General features: G+C 40.6%; 1 protein-coding gene across 2 annotated transcripts in view; it reads left to right on the plus strand.

Moving 5' to 3' along the window:
• sec24b (SEC24 homolog B, COPII coat complex component) overlaps nucleotides 1–10,502 on the plus strand; it is a 33,518-nt gene extending 23,016 nt beyond the window's left edge. For both annotated transcript variants that reach the window (XM_019363751.2, XM_019363739.2), the window contains 9 exons: nucleotides 308–466; nucleotides 551–724; nucleotides 825–935; nucleotides 2,458–2,633; nucleotides 3,394–3,531; nucleotides 4,385–4,489; nucleotides 5,445–5,537; nucleotides 6,190–6,293; nucleotides 9,495–10,502. In XM_019363751.2, coding sequence (XP_019219296.1) covers nucleotides 308–466; nucleotides 551–724; nucleotides 825–935; nucleotides 2,458–2,633; nucleotides 3,394–3,531; nucleotides 4,385–4,489; nucleotides 5,445–5,537; nucleotides 6,190–6,293; nucleotides 9,495–9,609 — 1,175 coding nt within the window. In that variant the 3' untranslated portion in view covers nucleotides 9,610–10,502. The remainder of the gene's footprint in view (nucleotides 1–307; nucleotides 467–550; nucleotides 725–824; nucleotides 936–2,457; nucleotides 2,634–3,393; nucleotides 3,532–4,384; nucleotides 4,490–5,444; nucleotides 5,538–6,189; nucleotides 6,294–9,494) is intronic.
• Nucleotides 10,503–16,076: the final 5,574 nt, after the last annotated feature.

Consider the following 16,076-nt stretch of genomic DNA (forward strand, 5'->3'; position numbering starts at 1 on the left):
TGACACGGATACCAAATCTCCTAACAGCTTATTTCTGGCTAATAAAGGAGAAACCTATTCTAAACTGCTTTCTCGCCATCATCGACCTATTTGCTTTCTTCATCTTTATGTCATATTTAATATTATATTATCTGTGTATTGATGTATTTAATCTTTAATTCAGTCCAGTGTGGGATTAAGGCATTATTTAGAAATCACGCAAAACACAATGATGTATTTGAACTCTTCTTCCCAGTCTTCACAGACTGAAGATAATCACATTTAATTCTCTTAATGCCGATCCTCTCCTGTTTTTCTTATTTCTCAGCATGTATCTCCAGGTATTCAGCAGGCAGCGTCTTTTACTATCCCTCCTTTCATTACATCCACAACCCGGCCCAGCTGGAAAAGTTCCAGAGAGACCTCGAGCGCTACCTCACCAGGAAGATCGGCTTTGAGGCGGTCATGAGAATAAGATGCACTAAAGGTAATCGGATTAGATGCAACTTCATGCACGTTTTAATGTTTCTGTGTCTAACATAAGTTTTGTCCCGGCCTTTTTCCTCTTCAGGTTTATCCATCCACACGTTTCACGGTAACTTCTTTGTGCGCTCCACTGACCTGCTGTCCCTGGCCAATGTGAACCCAGACTCTGCCTTCGCTGTCCAGATGTCAGTTGAAGACTCTCTGGCAGACTCGTCTCTGGCCTGCTTCCAGGCTGCTCTGCTCTACACGTCGAGTAAAGGTATACACAAGAATGACTCATTTTCATGGTAACACATTTAGGTTGAAAAGATTTTTCTTTAAAAATCTTGAAAACGGGACTGTTATTAATTCATCTGTAGGAAAGAGACGTATCAGGGTCCACACTCTGTGTCTGCCGGTGGTCAGTCAGCTGAGTGACGTCTATGCCGGTGCTGACGTCCAAGCCATCACTTGTCTGTTAGCCAACATGGGTAAGTGTGTAGCTTAAATCCTTGGCTTTCACACCTTTTCATGTGCAGTGCCTTTAACCTTAGACTTTTTACGCATTTATGAAACTTGGCCTCTGGCCTCCCCATGGTTGACACAAATCCAATAACAGGTTAGAAATATTAGAGTGATAATAAGAATCGGTCTCAGTAATGAACAGATGAGTTTTAAGGCATCTGAAGAATTTGCTAGATATGATGTGGTGCACATATGGATATAGAGAACTACAGAGGCACTTTGTGTAATGATAAAGTGATATTGTCAGTGTTTTTTTTCCAGTAAAGTTGGCAGAAAAAAATGCATCAAAATGTATCGCATATGTTTCCATCGGGTTTCATAAAACACGCAGTCAGTTGGAATTAAATACCAACCCTGGGTGGAAATGTAGCGATACTTGTGTGGTGGTATATAACCCACAGAGAGCTTTTTGTAAGCCAGGTATTTCCAGTGTCAAGAGTCACATTCGTATACATTTGCATTTTATATTAATGATTGAAAGGTTTATTTCAGTCTGTGCAGAGTGGCTTTATGGGTCATGTTGACCACTGCTGTTTCCCTAGAGGTTGTGCATTGGAGCTGAAGAGTGCAAAGTTTGCCTATCCCACAGACACACAATATCCAAATAAATATGAAAATGTTTGCAGTAGGGCTGTGCGATACGACCAAAATCTCATATCCCAATATGAGACATTTCTCATCCCGATAACGATATATCTCGCAAAAATTTTACATGTTCTGTAAATTCAGTGAATTTACAGAACTCAGGCAACTCTACTTGTGTGAAGTGTTTTTAGCTGGGCGTCGTGTACCTGGAGTTGAGTGTTTTGACCGATGCATAAAACTATATATTTTTAGATAGAAGTTGCAACAGCCACCATTTTCTTTGTGAGTATTTATTACACGGCGTGCTGCGTGGAAACGCCTGTTCTAACGTTTGAGTCTAAGGTTTATTTTGTGCACCTGTCGGCTCTGTTTTGCTTCTCATCCATAAACTCTCTCCATACTCGTTCACGTGGTTCTTGCGTAGGTGGTAGAAGAGGTTTGTTGTGTTCGAGTCTGAGGTGGGGACCGGTTTGCGCCATAATTTGCATAGTACAGTTTTCTGGTCCGTGTCAGACTTTTCATAACCAAACCATGTCCATGCTACAGAGGTAGCCTCTCGTTTAGGAATAAGGTCCTCGATTTATTTTGACTGGTCCTTCTGTTTGGAGCTACCTGGTTCTGCCTCATCTTCACTGGCTATGCTGTTATTCTCTGTACCACAATGAAAAAATATTGCCATAAACAGCGTAGTTTGCGCCACCACGAAACAAACGATAGCGAATAATTTGAAACGATGTTTTCATTTTGGCATTCGATATATTTCATCATATCGCACAGCCCTAGTTTGCAAACATGTCTCATCAGTACGTACTCTGGGCTTTTGTTAACTTAACTTTGTGTTCAGAAATGATTAAAATGCTGTCTTGGAGGTAAACTAGTCTTCATTTGGTCTTTTCAATCCAGCCATCGATCGATCGCTATCATCCAGCCTGTCGGACGCCCGGGACGCGCTGGTGAATGCGGTGGTGGACTTGGTGAGCGCCTACAAGAGCAACGTGTCCAACCTGCAGCAGTCTGGACTTGTCCTCCCTGCAGCCATGCGTCTCTTCCCCCTCTACATCCTCGCTCTCCTTAAACAGGTGCGGCTGCTCGACTGTCGTCGGCCCGTGAACACACACGCGTCACACAGCATGACATACACTCAAAAGAAGGAGAAGAAAAGGCTGTGAATGTGTGTTTAAGCATGCAGCCCTCCACTTTTCCCTGTTAGCAGACTTCTTCTGGAAAGTTTTTTTAAAATTTTTTAAATTCAGTTTGAGGTAAAAGGAGAGAGTTTTGTTTTACTGACTAAACCTGCAAAACGTTATTACACATTTTAAAATGTATTGAGTACAAACCCTAAAAGCAGAACACCCTCTGACCAAATGTTACACCGTAGAAAAGTGTGAGCTCACAGTCACACTGCCTGGGTTAATGACTATTAATCCACTCGGCATGTGTGCATTCATACATCCAGGGTGTGTATGTTCAGAAGCACATACACACCCTGTTTCTGAGACAAATCCTCCCTGTAGGTGCTGGTGGAACTCTAACAGTGTGTTCCTTTGGTGAATCAGAGAATAAACCTTGGAAACAACACTGTTTAATTGAAGGATGCACATTATGGCCTATTATTCCTGGTGATTAAAGGTTAAACTGTTACCACAATGTTTTTGTCTGAACTTGTTGCAGTTTAATTCTCCATTTTTAGCAAAAGCATTTGTTTTACTTTGCAAATGGGGCTAAAGCTTTACTCTGTATTTTTAATTTTTATAGATCTTTAAACTCTATTCTTATTCTTGACGTAATAAATGAGAAAAATCAAATCAAACACTGCTGATATGATGTGTTTGCTTTCAGAAAGCCCTGCGGACGGGCACCAGCACGAGGCTGGACGAGCGGGTCTTTGCCATGTGCGAATTCAAGACTCAGCCGCTGCAGCAGCTGATGCGAATGGTTCATCCTGACCTCTACCGACTGGACAACATCTCTGACCAGGTGGGATGCACATGGCTTTTCTCATAACTCAGTGCACTAAAGAGTAGAGAGAGAGAAAAACAAAATGACTACTATCAACCCATTAACATAACATCCTTAACATATATATCTCAGTATGTACTGCAACTTTATCATTAAACCTGTGCTTAATGGCTTAACTCGCTCTTTTAGGTTGTTTTTATATCTGGGGAAGTGGTTAAATGTAAGAGAAGCTGATAAGATACATTAGATAAGTTTGATATCTTGCCTAAAAACATCCTGAAACGTCTGGCAAGGTGTCACATCAGAGCCTTAATCCTGAACATTATGATGACTAAGAGCAAAGCCAGTCTGCTTGTTTTCTCTGGAAATGCACAGAAAGTTTGGTGAAAATTGGTTTGGGATCATTGGGATGATTGCTTTTGCTTGTTAAAACAGATGACTTGAAATGTTTGAGTAAAACTGTGATGTCTGTCAAGGGTGTTTTTAAGCTTGTGGTATCTTTTAGAACAACAAGGATTTAACTCAGTGACATAAATGTCATAATAAATGTAATTAAATCTTTTTATTTTAGTGTTTTAATTTCCATTATATGCATCATATTTTCACTGAACATTTCTTTTAAAGGTGTATTAAAAAATGGGAAAATAGTCTCACATCAACTTTAACCTTTAAACACTTGTAATAACCAGAATTATGAAGAATTATAATACAATGGAGACATATCTTAAATAAGGGAATATCAGACTTTAATGTTTGTATGGTCTCTGTTTGAAGCTTTACCTGTAACGCTATGTAATTAGTATGTATGTGTTGTATGCATGTATATAGTAAAGCTGTTTTATACTCATCTCACAAGTTGTCTGACCTGCAGGGGGCGCTTCATCTGAATGATACCGTAGTCCCCCAGCCTCATCTGCTCCACCTGTCTGCTGAGAGGCTGAGCAGAGATGGAGCTTTCCTCATGGACTGTGGCAACGTAAGCTCTGCAGGGATGAAGTTCAGAGAAATCTTTATTTCATCTTGTTTATATTTTTCACGTCTCTGTCTTCTCACCATCTAGTCCTTTAATAAAATGCAATAAACCTTAGGTCATAATTTAGAGCAAATCAAAGAGAAGTTGTCTTTGCCTGAAATAATATGTGATGGCTTGAGGACTGGAGTTGGGATTTATTGTCTCATTATTTGCCTCGGAGTAACTTCAGCAGCAGCATTGGAGCCCAGTTTTCATTAAGTTTAATGTCATATAATTTAATTTAAAGGGATTTTCCACTGCAGCAAATTAAATACAGAAAGAAACCGAAACACTCCAATCTTCAGACTATCACTGGAAAGTATCAGTAATAAATGGAGGGTAGTTAGATGTTTGAAGTTTAAACTTGCTACCAAATCTAATTTCTGAGTGAACTCCTTATGAGTGCAATGGCGTATTTGGTGCCAATAAAGATTTTTTTCAAAAAGGGTGGGAGGGTTTTAATATTACAAAAAACAAAACAAGGCAAAACATAAAGCCACAAATTTACTGAAAATAAAAAATTAATAATTTTATCAGCGAAAAACTCAAAGTTACAAGAAAAAAACTCAAAGTTAAGAGAAAAAATTATAAATTTATAATTTATGAGGGAAAAAAACCACACATTTATAAGAAAAACAGTGAAATGTATGAGAGGACGTATACGAAGGGGGGAATTTATAAGAAATGGAAATACAAATTTATGGGGAAAACTCCTCAAAAAATAAAGAGAAAAATCAATTATTGTTATAATTTTTTTGTTATTTTTTTTTCTTCTTCACTGTCATAGTTTAGAGTGGTGATATTTATAAAATTGGCCCTGCTGGCTCTTTAGATGTTGCAGATTAAGACACACACACGTCAGAGTTTGTGTAGAAAGTCTACTGTGCGGTAATGCTCCTCTTCTCTTCTGCCTGTCCAGGTGTTTTATCTGTGGATCGGCAAATGCTGCAACGAAATGTTCATCCGAGATGTTTTGGGCTGCCCGAACTACGCTTCAATTCCCCCCAACATGGTCAGTAAGGCTCATTTGAGTAGAAGTACACATACTCACACACACACAAACAGTTCAAAGAGACAGATTAATCTTCTGAAGTACAATGAGGCTTTTATTTTCCCTCTACATCTAGCACATCAGGATGTTACAGAGAAGTGTGATTAGGGAAATGTCTGTACTGACACACACACACACACACACGTGTGTGCGCCGCCCAGTCGCTGGTTGAATGATGCAATGCGACATTTTGTTTCCCCTGAAAATGACTCACAGTTGTACTCCACAGTGAAGGAGCTGTGTTTCTGTTCACTTAGTTAGGAAAAAAAACAACTTGTCCAGCAAAACAGACTTGCTGATGTAGCTTTTCTGCTTTTTTTTAACAAACTGTGCAGCCACCTAGAAAGTTCTGTCAATACCACGCCGAGGGCGTGATGGCAACACCCAGAGCAAACGGCGAGTCAGCACTTGTTTATGCTGCTTATTTTATCTTTCTAGCAAGGGGTCAGTGCCTCATAGATCCACCTACAAACCCACACTCCCCACCACAGGCATGTTCCCGTTAACCACATTGTATGGCCGGGGTTGACAGTGTGAATCTGCACTATCTGAAACACGCCACTAACAACAGCGTTGTTGTTTTGTTTCTCCTCTTGTCCTCTTTGGTTCCTAGAGTCACATTCCGGAGCTGGAGACTCCTCTCTCTGAGAGGGTGCGAGCTTTCCTCGACTGGCTTCAGGACAACCGAGCGTTCAGCTCCACGATACATGTTGTCAAGTAAGCACTGCCGCACATCTGGACTCACATCTGACTGTTTGCTAACACACTGGAAACTGTGCTTCTTCTTCGGGGCAGTCACAGATATACATAGACAGCTTGTTTTGTTCTTGTTTTTAATTGGGTGAAATGGATCTCACATATTGCTTTAACACAAAATCTGAGGTCACTAAAGGAAAAAGTGTTCAGTTGCTCTGTCGCAAAAGACAGAGCTGCAGAAAACTGAGGTTTGAAGTGTAAAGCAGTGACTGTGGTCTGTTGGGAACACAGAAAGCTGCTGACCCCAAGCGAGCAGTCATTTCTGTTTTACTTGTTTAAAGTCGCCTCAAGGCCTCGCATGTCATAAAAGATTGCAGGCACACAGACCTTGATGCAGAGCCTCACACCATCTGATGACTGCAACATAAATTTGACATCCCTGATTTGAAATATAATTCCTAGAAGAAATAAAAGGGCAGCCTATCGTGGCATCAACCACTGGTTTTGGACTCATTTTGAAGGTTCAGCATTAGCATTTTGGCCACCGCCATGTTAGCCTGAACCTGTGTTTTAAACTGTACACAAAGACACCTGCTAATGAGTACTAACTAACAGACTGACGAAATCCTAAAACTTCACTTAAACTGGAGCACAGGCTTTGTGGATGCTGTGTCAGGACAGTTAGCCGCACAGTGAGCCATTACTACTGGACACTGAGCTGGCTTTTTACTGACAGGAAAAAAGTAACTATTTAATCATTTTTGGAAGTAATAAACTTCAAATTAAAAAGAATCATCTCTCATTCCTGTGAACCTCCGGGTTCAGAGTTAAGTTTAATGTTCCAGTCATGTGATAGGTGCCTTTTTATATCTATCGGCTACTTGGCCAAATTAAATCTGACATTCTGTTGAGGTTCATGAGGAAATAAAGCAAATAAACAACATTACGATTGTCTGATACTGCACATCCTTTCAGAGTTCGCCCTTCTGCTTTGTCACCTCTCTGGAATCTCGTAATTCCAGATAGTGAGCTGCTCTGATTGGCATTGAACAGAAACTGGGTGTGGACAGTTTCATATAGAAGAGATCGGCAGGTTGAAGGAAAAGTATTTCCGAAGTGTAAACACAAAGACAAAGTGAGCATTGAGGTCACAGATTGACAGCGGCGGTAAAGTCATCCGCAGGGAACGCATTGTTTCGGTTTCCTCTCTGTCCTCCTCTTTGTGGCACGGCATTGTTGCTTAACCACATGTTTACATCACATGTTAGTAAAAATGCACTGAGTGGGATTTGAACGGATGTTTGTGTCATGACAGATAGGACTTAATGATCTGAAATGACAGTAACTACGAGAGAGATTTGACAAAAGAATTAAAAATGGCTCTTGAAGTGGTTTCGAGCTCTGTGACCTCGGACCTCACAGTTGTTGATCTGTTTTTGTTTTTTTTAAAGATCTTAAAGGTGCAAGAGCTTTAAAGAGTAGCTAAAATATTCAAAGAAGCAATGTTCCAATATTTGAAGAGGAATGAAAAGTTAGAAAAACCTGTATCCTCGCTCAGACAGACAGATTTTAAAAGCTCTGTCACTGTTGGTGGTGTTAGAGCGTGCTCTGTCGCACCTTCACATCACTGCCAAAAGATGTATAGTTAAAGGGGATCTATTCTTCTCATTTCCACCTCCATGTTTGGACTTGATCTCTGCTAGAGTAGCTCTGCATGAGTCACAGTTCACAATAATCCACCCTTCTACATGAAATGATGCTTGCAGGTCTATCAGATTGTACTTCAACATTTCAGAAGTGTCCCAGAAGCAACTCTCAACTCGACATCATTCAGAATGATGTGGACAGGAAGTCGGACACTAGAATGGCATTAAGAATACGTCACTTTTCAGATTAAAAGCCTTAAGACTTAACACCAGGTTTTCTGAAAGACTGGTGTTATTTGATGCTCCGTGAAGAAAGAGACAAAGCATTTAAAGACTTCATCTCATGGACATGCACCCAGTTTATTCCCAGGGGGACACAAGCTGTTTAAGGTTTTCTCCCTTTAAGCCAGTTTTCTTCTGACTGGCCAGAGCTTTGCCTGAGGTGACTGTGTTAGTGAATCCTGCTCTCTGTGAGATCATACAGAGCAAAGAGTAGAAGAAAACAGCTTTTAGGGGAGTTTGCAACCTGAACTTTTGGCTCAGAGAGATTACTACAGCATAAAAAGTACATTTAAATCAGCATCCACCGCTGTATTTCTGCGTATATGTACAAGTATGTAAGAAGGTGTCAAATGTCCTGGTTTAACTTGTGCTCATGTTCTGCTCTGTCTGAGCCTTGTTGATGGTGCTTCCCCCTTTTTCCTGTTTAACCTGCGTGGTCATGGTTCAGACATCAAAGCTGTGTGCCTGTTGCTGTCAGAGCACTTACGTGGCAGAATGACATTTACACGCAAGACCGTCATCTCTGTTTTGGTAGACACACACTGTAGGTATCAGTTAAACAATGCAGAGGTGCGCAATGAGCTGTTTATAAGCATAGCAACAAAGGGACGAAAGAGGGAGATGGCTAAGCAGTGACAACATGAGAGCTACATCTTGATTGTTTATGTGGGACTTTCTAAAGCCTGTTAAATGTCAAATAAATAAAAATATCACACCACATTATCTCCAGAGCTCAAGGCGGCTCCTTCATAGCTCTTGTTTTGTCACTTTTATAACATTTCATTCTGGCAAATCTCAGGTTTTACTTTTTTTTGCATTGGGAATATATTTCTCAAAGTAAAGCCAATGTCTGACTACAAGCAGTTGCGAGCTCTGAGAGAGAAACCAGACGTCAGATCAGACGTTCAGTGTCTGCTCTTGCAAGTCGGGTTAGAGAAGCCAGCAACGTCTCGCTCAGCCTGGGAACTCGTCCTTCATGGATGTCTTTTTGAAATTAAAGACAGACATTTAAAGAAACAGGCAGGGAGGGCTTTGGCTCTGACTGCTGAATAGGTGGTCCTGAGTAGGTGGCTCTGCAAACTCTCTGAGAAAAACTCTCATGCTGGGGATTCGTACGAACAGCTGTCAGTTCAGAGTCAGTGAGGTAGAAGAGTGTTGTGTTTAAGAGCTGACATGTCAGCAAATCTTCAAGTTATATGGACTAGATTCCAACACTTCTTAGACTTACAGTGCATTAAAATGTACAAACGAGTTTCTTCTTTTCCTTTAATGCATTTTTCCTCCCTTCCTGCAGAGATGATGCCTCGGCTAAAGCCACTTTGTTCCAGCACCTGGTGGAGGACCGGTCAGAGTGGGCTTCTTCCTATCATGAATTCCTGCAGCACATTCAGCAGCAAGTGTCCAAGTAGACTCCATCACGCTGAGAAAAACTTTGACCACTAGATTCCTTAAACAAGAGCGTGAAAGGACTTGTAACCCGATAGAGTGAAAACTAGCGTTAGCCAGCAATGGACACCCATCGCTGCGTCAGACCAGTTTTAACGAGGCGGGTTTCCTCCCCTTCTTTTAAACGGTCTCATTAAAACAAAGCTTGTTGGTCACCTGCGATTAGACCAGCAGAGGGGGAGGGAAGAGGTAGTTTTAGAAGAGAATAACGAGTTACAGAAATGAATGACTGAACAAATGAAATTGCTAAAAAAAACAAACATCCTGCAGCGGCTCTTTGCCGCCTCTTTAACCACTGTCAAACCTTTTAACCTTCTCGTAAATCCATCGCTCTCAAGAGAAGGAGGAGAAAATCGAGCCAAGAAGATGCCACCTCAAAATCTTTTATTTCAGTTTGTTTTGTGAGCCTAAAATGTAGCTTGTGCTTTTTCTTTTTCTTTTTTTTTAATTTCCCGATACATTCCCTTCCCTTAGTTTCATTTCAAGACTGTTTTGAAAACACTGGAGAGCAGAAACAAAAATCGGGCATGTGCTTTGAACGACGACACGCATGCCGCCTTTTTGTCTGCTGCTAGTCTGCTGATGGGCGACGGCTGCCGGGAACGTGATGGGACAGCGGTCGGATGTTTAAACCTCCCGTCAGCTCCGTCTTCTCTGCTCCGCTTTATGAACTCCTGAGTTGTTGAGATCGATCTCCATAAACTTTCCTCCCGCCGGCAGTCTTCTCTTCATTTGTTTATTTTTTTTCTCCAGGCGCTAACTAAAGTTGCTACCCACTTTGTAACTACTGAAAGAATCTTTTATGTGTGATTATTTATGAACCAGCTTATTAAATAAAGACAAAAACAGAACTCTGCTTGTTTCGTGTGACATGATTATTGATATTACCCTACCCATCAGCCCAATGACTAAGCACTCGGTTTCTTCAAAAAAGTGATCCTTCGACATGAATTTCATTTAAGGGAAAAGGAAGAAGTCACCCAGAGTGACGTGACGTGAAATAGCACAAGGAGACGACCTTGAATGAAGAAGAGGCCTAATTCAGATTGGTCACGGCTTTAAAATTTAGATTTTATTTTCTTGGCAGAGTTGCAAAACTTTTTTTTGACAGCATCTCATATCATTCCAGACTGGTTGTGCTGGTGCTTCCACAGCTTCCATCTAACTTTCTCAAGAAGTTGGGTGAAGTAACCCAGACCTAGTGGTCAAATGGAAATATTACAGGAGGGTTAGCCACAGAATTAGCCAGGTGAAGACTCCAATCTGGACCCCAAAAGTGTTGGACTTTGTTTTCATAAGGTTTACAACTTTTCCTAAAGATAAAGACTTCCCTGGGCTTTTCGAAATGACAGGTAATTCTTTTTTTCGTTTTTCTTTTAAGTACTAAACTAGGCTAAAAGTGGAATAAAATAAGATCATTTCTGAGATTTTGTAATTGCTGCACAGTCTGAGAAAATAGTTACCAGACCTAACTTTACACATTCATTTACTCACACTGAAGGATTTCTTTTATTTACTCTAGCAGCATGTCTTAATCATTTATAAATACTGAGATGTGCATTAAGATGTCTCAGTTAAACTTCTTCACATTGATAGGAGGGGGAATTTCTTATGATCAAAGCGGGCTGTATGTGGCCAATGATGTAAGAGTTTATTTCCTCCGCCTTCACAAAGGATGGTTAATGTCGTCCCATAATTCATAGACTTCATGAAAATGATCAGTGAAACTGACAGACGGTGTCACAGCTTAATGCTAAATATTAGTATGTTTTCCATCTCATGGCATCGTGTGAAGAACTTAGATTTGTGTACACGGTTATGTTTTTCACCAGTGGCTCTTATTAAAGTGATCTATATGAAGCAACACATTAAGTACACATATTTAACCAAACTGGGATGAAATAAGATGCACCTTTTATTTCTGGGGTGAAGCTGAAGTGATTCAGAAACAAAGGAAGTGACAGTTATTTTCTTATGTGAACAAAATGGCCTTAATGGCCACAGACTGTTCTTTTTGTTAATCCCTTTGTCTGTAGTCGTCATGAAACAGAAAAAAAGATGATTGGTTTCAGGATTAGTGCGTTCTTGGTTTAGGCTAGGTCTGATGTTAGATTTCTGAGGAAAAACTTCAGCAGGTAACCTTTGTTTCTATTTTTGCTCTTACTGCATCTTCAGCTTTTGAGTTTGTTAGATTTAAGCAGAAATGTTTTTGTAGGAACAGTTATGAAAGGATTTCCTTCAGGACATTTGCACTCGTGGTTTACAGTCAGTGTTTACTGTATGTGTCCAAGCTTGGATTTTAAAACAATGTTGTTTGGAGGCAGGTTTTTGTATTTACTGATTTTACTCTTTTGCTACAAACACCGAGCAGCAGGGCATTTCCTCTCGTGCAAACATAAAATTAAATCATCTCTAAAAAAGAAAGCAAAAAACAGCAAGCTCTTAATAAGTTTAGAGGCTATTTGTGGAGGGTTTGGGTTGACTTTGGCGTTGTCTTTCCTTTCTCACCATTCCCAACAGGATACAAATTTCCGTCTTGTGCTCTGATATAGAAACAGCCTGTGCTACAAATCCGCTTACGCTCGACTGTGTTTGCTTCCAAGTCTGTGTGAAGGACATTTTAATCATTTTAATTTTGATTTCCTATAAGCTTTATTTGCAGCATCCTTCATCAAAATGCTCAGTGTGCTTAACACAGTGTGACTTTAGTTTTTATCTCTTCTGTGCAGCATGCCTTAGACTCTGTTTCCTGAAACGCTGGGTGCAAAACAACAAAATCAGAGGTGAAAAATGTGATTGTCTTTTAAATATCTGCTCATTTGGAAATTGATACCAACAACATGTTTATTTAAAAAAGAAGAAGAAGATGGGGGCAAATTTATCAAAGTGTAACTCTCTGTTGATACATGAAAAAAGTGGTTGGTGCAGTTTTAATGCTGAATGTTTCCCCATTCTTACTTGATACAGGATTTCACCTGCTTCGCAGTTCCGGGTGTCCTCTGTTGGGTTTCCTTTTTGATTATGCTTCAGGTTTTTCTGGTAGGTGACGAGTCTGGAATGAAGACAGTTTAGTGCTAGATGTTCCCTTACTTCGAAGTCATGCTGTTGGAACAAATGCACGATGCATTTTTGGCTTTGTCTTCCTGAAATAAGTAAGAAGCTGTCTGTTTGCCCAAAGCTTGTATACAACGTTCAGTCTCCTTTACAGATGTGCAACCATCCAATCACAGATTGAGCATCTGTGATTTCTAGTTTTCTACTATGTGAGTGGTCCAAGGAAGGTCGTGGAGTTTCTTGGTCTGAGTTTTGGCTCATGTGTCCAGAAACTTATCTGGAATTTCATGATCCTTTCTCTCTAATAAATCAGAAATCTGATCACACATCCAGAGTGCCGATCCTCATCTATGTGCACTTTAAGGAAACAAAAACCAGATTTTAGCTTCAGAGTGGGTGTAAAATTCATTTTTCTGCAGTTTTGAATAGAGATTAACGTGTTTTTGAACCCTGAAAATTTCATGTGAATAGGCCTTGCACTAATACACTAATGCTGAAAAAGAGAATTAATTTCACACCTCTGTACTCTTGAAACATAATTTTAATTATATAAATGTGAAATATTGCATTGCTTCATTAAATGTACAAAGTTCTTATACATAGGTTTTCACCTTATTTGTCTTTCTTAAATTTGAAGGACTGCATGCAAACAGCTGGCATTCAGTATTTCTAAATTTGACCATTTTCGGTCTTTTTGCATTTTCAGCACCAGGGTTGAAATTGGAGTAAATCCCATGAGACGTTAAAAAGGTGCATTTAAATCAAGACTACGCCTGAATGGGCGAAACACTGCTTTCCTTGTGCTGTTATTCTCCCGAGCTGGGAAATATCAAATCAGTTTTCAGTTGTTGTTTTAGCCTCGTCAGTCCATCAAAGGGGCCCCTGTGTGAGAATTTGTTTTCCTTAAGTGAGGTGCTTTTAGACGGAGCTGTGAAATGCTGGCAGCAAACACACAAACAGCCCTTGAACTGTTCTCAAACAGCTCTGGCTCCCATATGGTCTGACTGCTGCTGTTCTCATGGAAAACTGGACCCGGGAAATCTCAAATATTTTAAGACCAGAAGAAGTCGAAAAAGTTGCCATATGTGGACTCACATTTTTGTTTTTGACTTTTAAAAACATAGTTCGGTCTAAAATATGAGAAAGCTTGTTGGGAAGGAGAAAAAAGGCCACACCCGGCTGGAAAGTCATGTCGAGCACTTCAAAGCAGCCGTATTTTATATACGTTTTTCAGTCTGTCTAAAAGCAGCTTGACTTGTAATGCCAGATGTTTGCTGTTTTGCACCATGAACATTCAGAACTAGAGGTTTTTAAACCAGTCAACAACACAAACTGGTGGCTGGAAAAGAAAAAAAAAAAGAGTCAAACAACAAGTGACTGCTGTTCTGATGCCTATATTTAAACTCCAGCTTTGACTGGTCCAGCCTTTCACACGCCCACCTCCAACTGTCCAACCCCACTCCCCTCTAAACCCCACTTCAGCTCCATCCCACCTTTTTTACAACAGACCCTCTTTGATATATTCAAAACCATGAAGTCACAGTTTCCCCTCACAGCTGTACCTTTACTTTTGCTACAGTAGTTATTATCAGAAATGGCACGTAGGGAGGTTAAAAAGCAATGACAGAATAATCCCTAACAATAAGAAGTTCTTTTAAAAACAAGGTCAATGGACTGTTTCTTATATATGGCTTTTCTATTCTACCTGAGCACATTAAACTACTCCCCTCATTCACTTTTATCCATGCTTTTTCTACATAAGTGCTTTTTATGTATCCTTCACAGACATTCATAGTCTGATCGATGCCTTGGAGAGCAACTTGGGTCTAGTATCTTGCTCAAGGATATTTGGCTTCCAGACTGGAGCAGACAGGGATTAAGCCACCAACCTTTCAATTAGTAGATGACCTGCTCTACCTCCTGTGCTACAGCCACTCTGATATCTTCAATGGCCACTTCATTAGAAACATCTTTCTGGTACTGCATTGGTCCCCCCCTCTTGCCTTCAGAGCTGCCTCAGTTCTTCATTGCAGGGATTTAACAACATGCTGGAAACATTTCTCTGATTTTTTGGACCATATTGACACGATAGCATCTCAGACTTGCTGCACATCAATGATGGGAATCTCCCCATTTCACCACATCTCAAAGATGCTCTGTTGAACTGAGATCTGTTGATTGTTGAGGTTGTTTGAGTACAGTGAACTCACTGTCATGTTAAGGAAACATGAGATGATTTGAGCTTTGTGACATGGATTATTCTGCTGGAAGCAGCGATCAACAGATGGGTACACTCTGATCATAAAGGGATGGAGATGGTCGGCATCATTACTCAGGTAATGTACGTGCCACAGCATTACACCACCAGCACCCTGAACTGTTAATACAAGGTAGGATAAATACACCCTTTCATGTTTTTTATGCCAATTCTGATATATCCCCTGGTTGGCTTGAAACAATTACTAAAGATTTTAGGATCTCAGATCTGTGTTTATTAAGATTTTTCAAGGCCCAAAGATGATCTGTTTAAGGCTCACTGTCTGCGAGAAAGTCTAACCCGCGTTAACAGACTGTATTCATTTCCTCTTTGTTGTGCATGTGGTTCAAGTTGAGGATCCGTCTGAGGAGGAATGCTCATCAAAATAAACTCAGCTGAACTCCTTTTTCTTCTCCTGACAGCTAAGAATCCTGACAGATAAGCCTGCAGAGAGCTGGCACGGTGGTGTGTCAAGCTCCCAGAAAGCTGAGCAAACAGTGAGTGTTTGAGTCCCAAAGCGGCGTGGCCATAAAGAGACGCGTTGAAAGCTGAAAACATTGACGACGCTTTAACAGACGGGTGTTATGATAGCAGGCTTTTGTTGGTGCTTATTGGAACTATCCACCTCTGGCCTTCAACCGGGAAAAATGAACTCTTCTAAATAAATCTTTGGAAAGTCAAACAGATCTGCCTCACAAAGAATCAAAGTGCAGGCATATTTGAGCAAACCTCTGTTCTTAGCAGGAGACTAAAAACAAGGCATGTGAGGTCCTTATCAGGCCTTACACTCCAATGTTTTCCCTCACAGACTACAAAAAGAACTTTTCTCTCTATTTTGACTCCTGAATGAGTCTATCTGAAGTATATCCGGTACCACAATACCCCATTGTTTGCTTACAGGACGACCACAGAAACTGCTTTTGAGTAAAGCCAAGACTGCACCCCCACAGAAAAGTCCCAAAGACTGCTGAGCCACATATCACAGGCAGATAACCTCAGAGAACACGAGACCGGAGCTGCGCATGTGTCTGACCATCTCGTTTTGACTTCAGAGAGGGGAAAGGAAGACGTGAAGGAAGGCAGGCGGCAGTGCTAATCTTCTAACGGCTGGCTCAAACC

Source organism: Oreochromis niloticus, linkage group LG2 (assembly GCF_001858045.2).
Source record: "Oreochromis niloticus isolate F11D_XX linkage group LG2, O_niloticus_UMD_NMBU, whole genome shotgun sequence".
NCBI classification, from domain to species: domain Eukaryota; kingdom Metazoa; phylum Chordata; class Actinopteri; order Cichliformes; family Cichlidae; genus Oreochromis; species Oreochromis niloticus.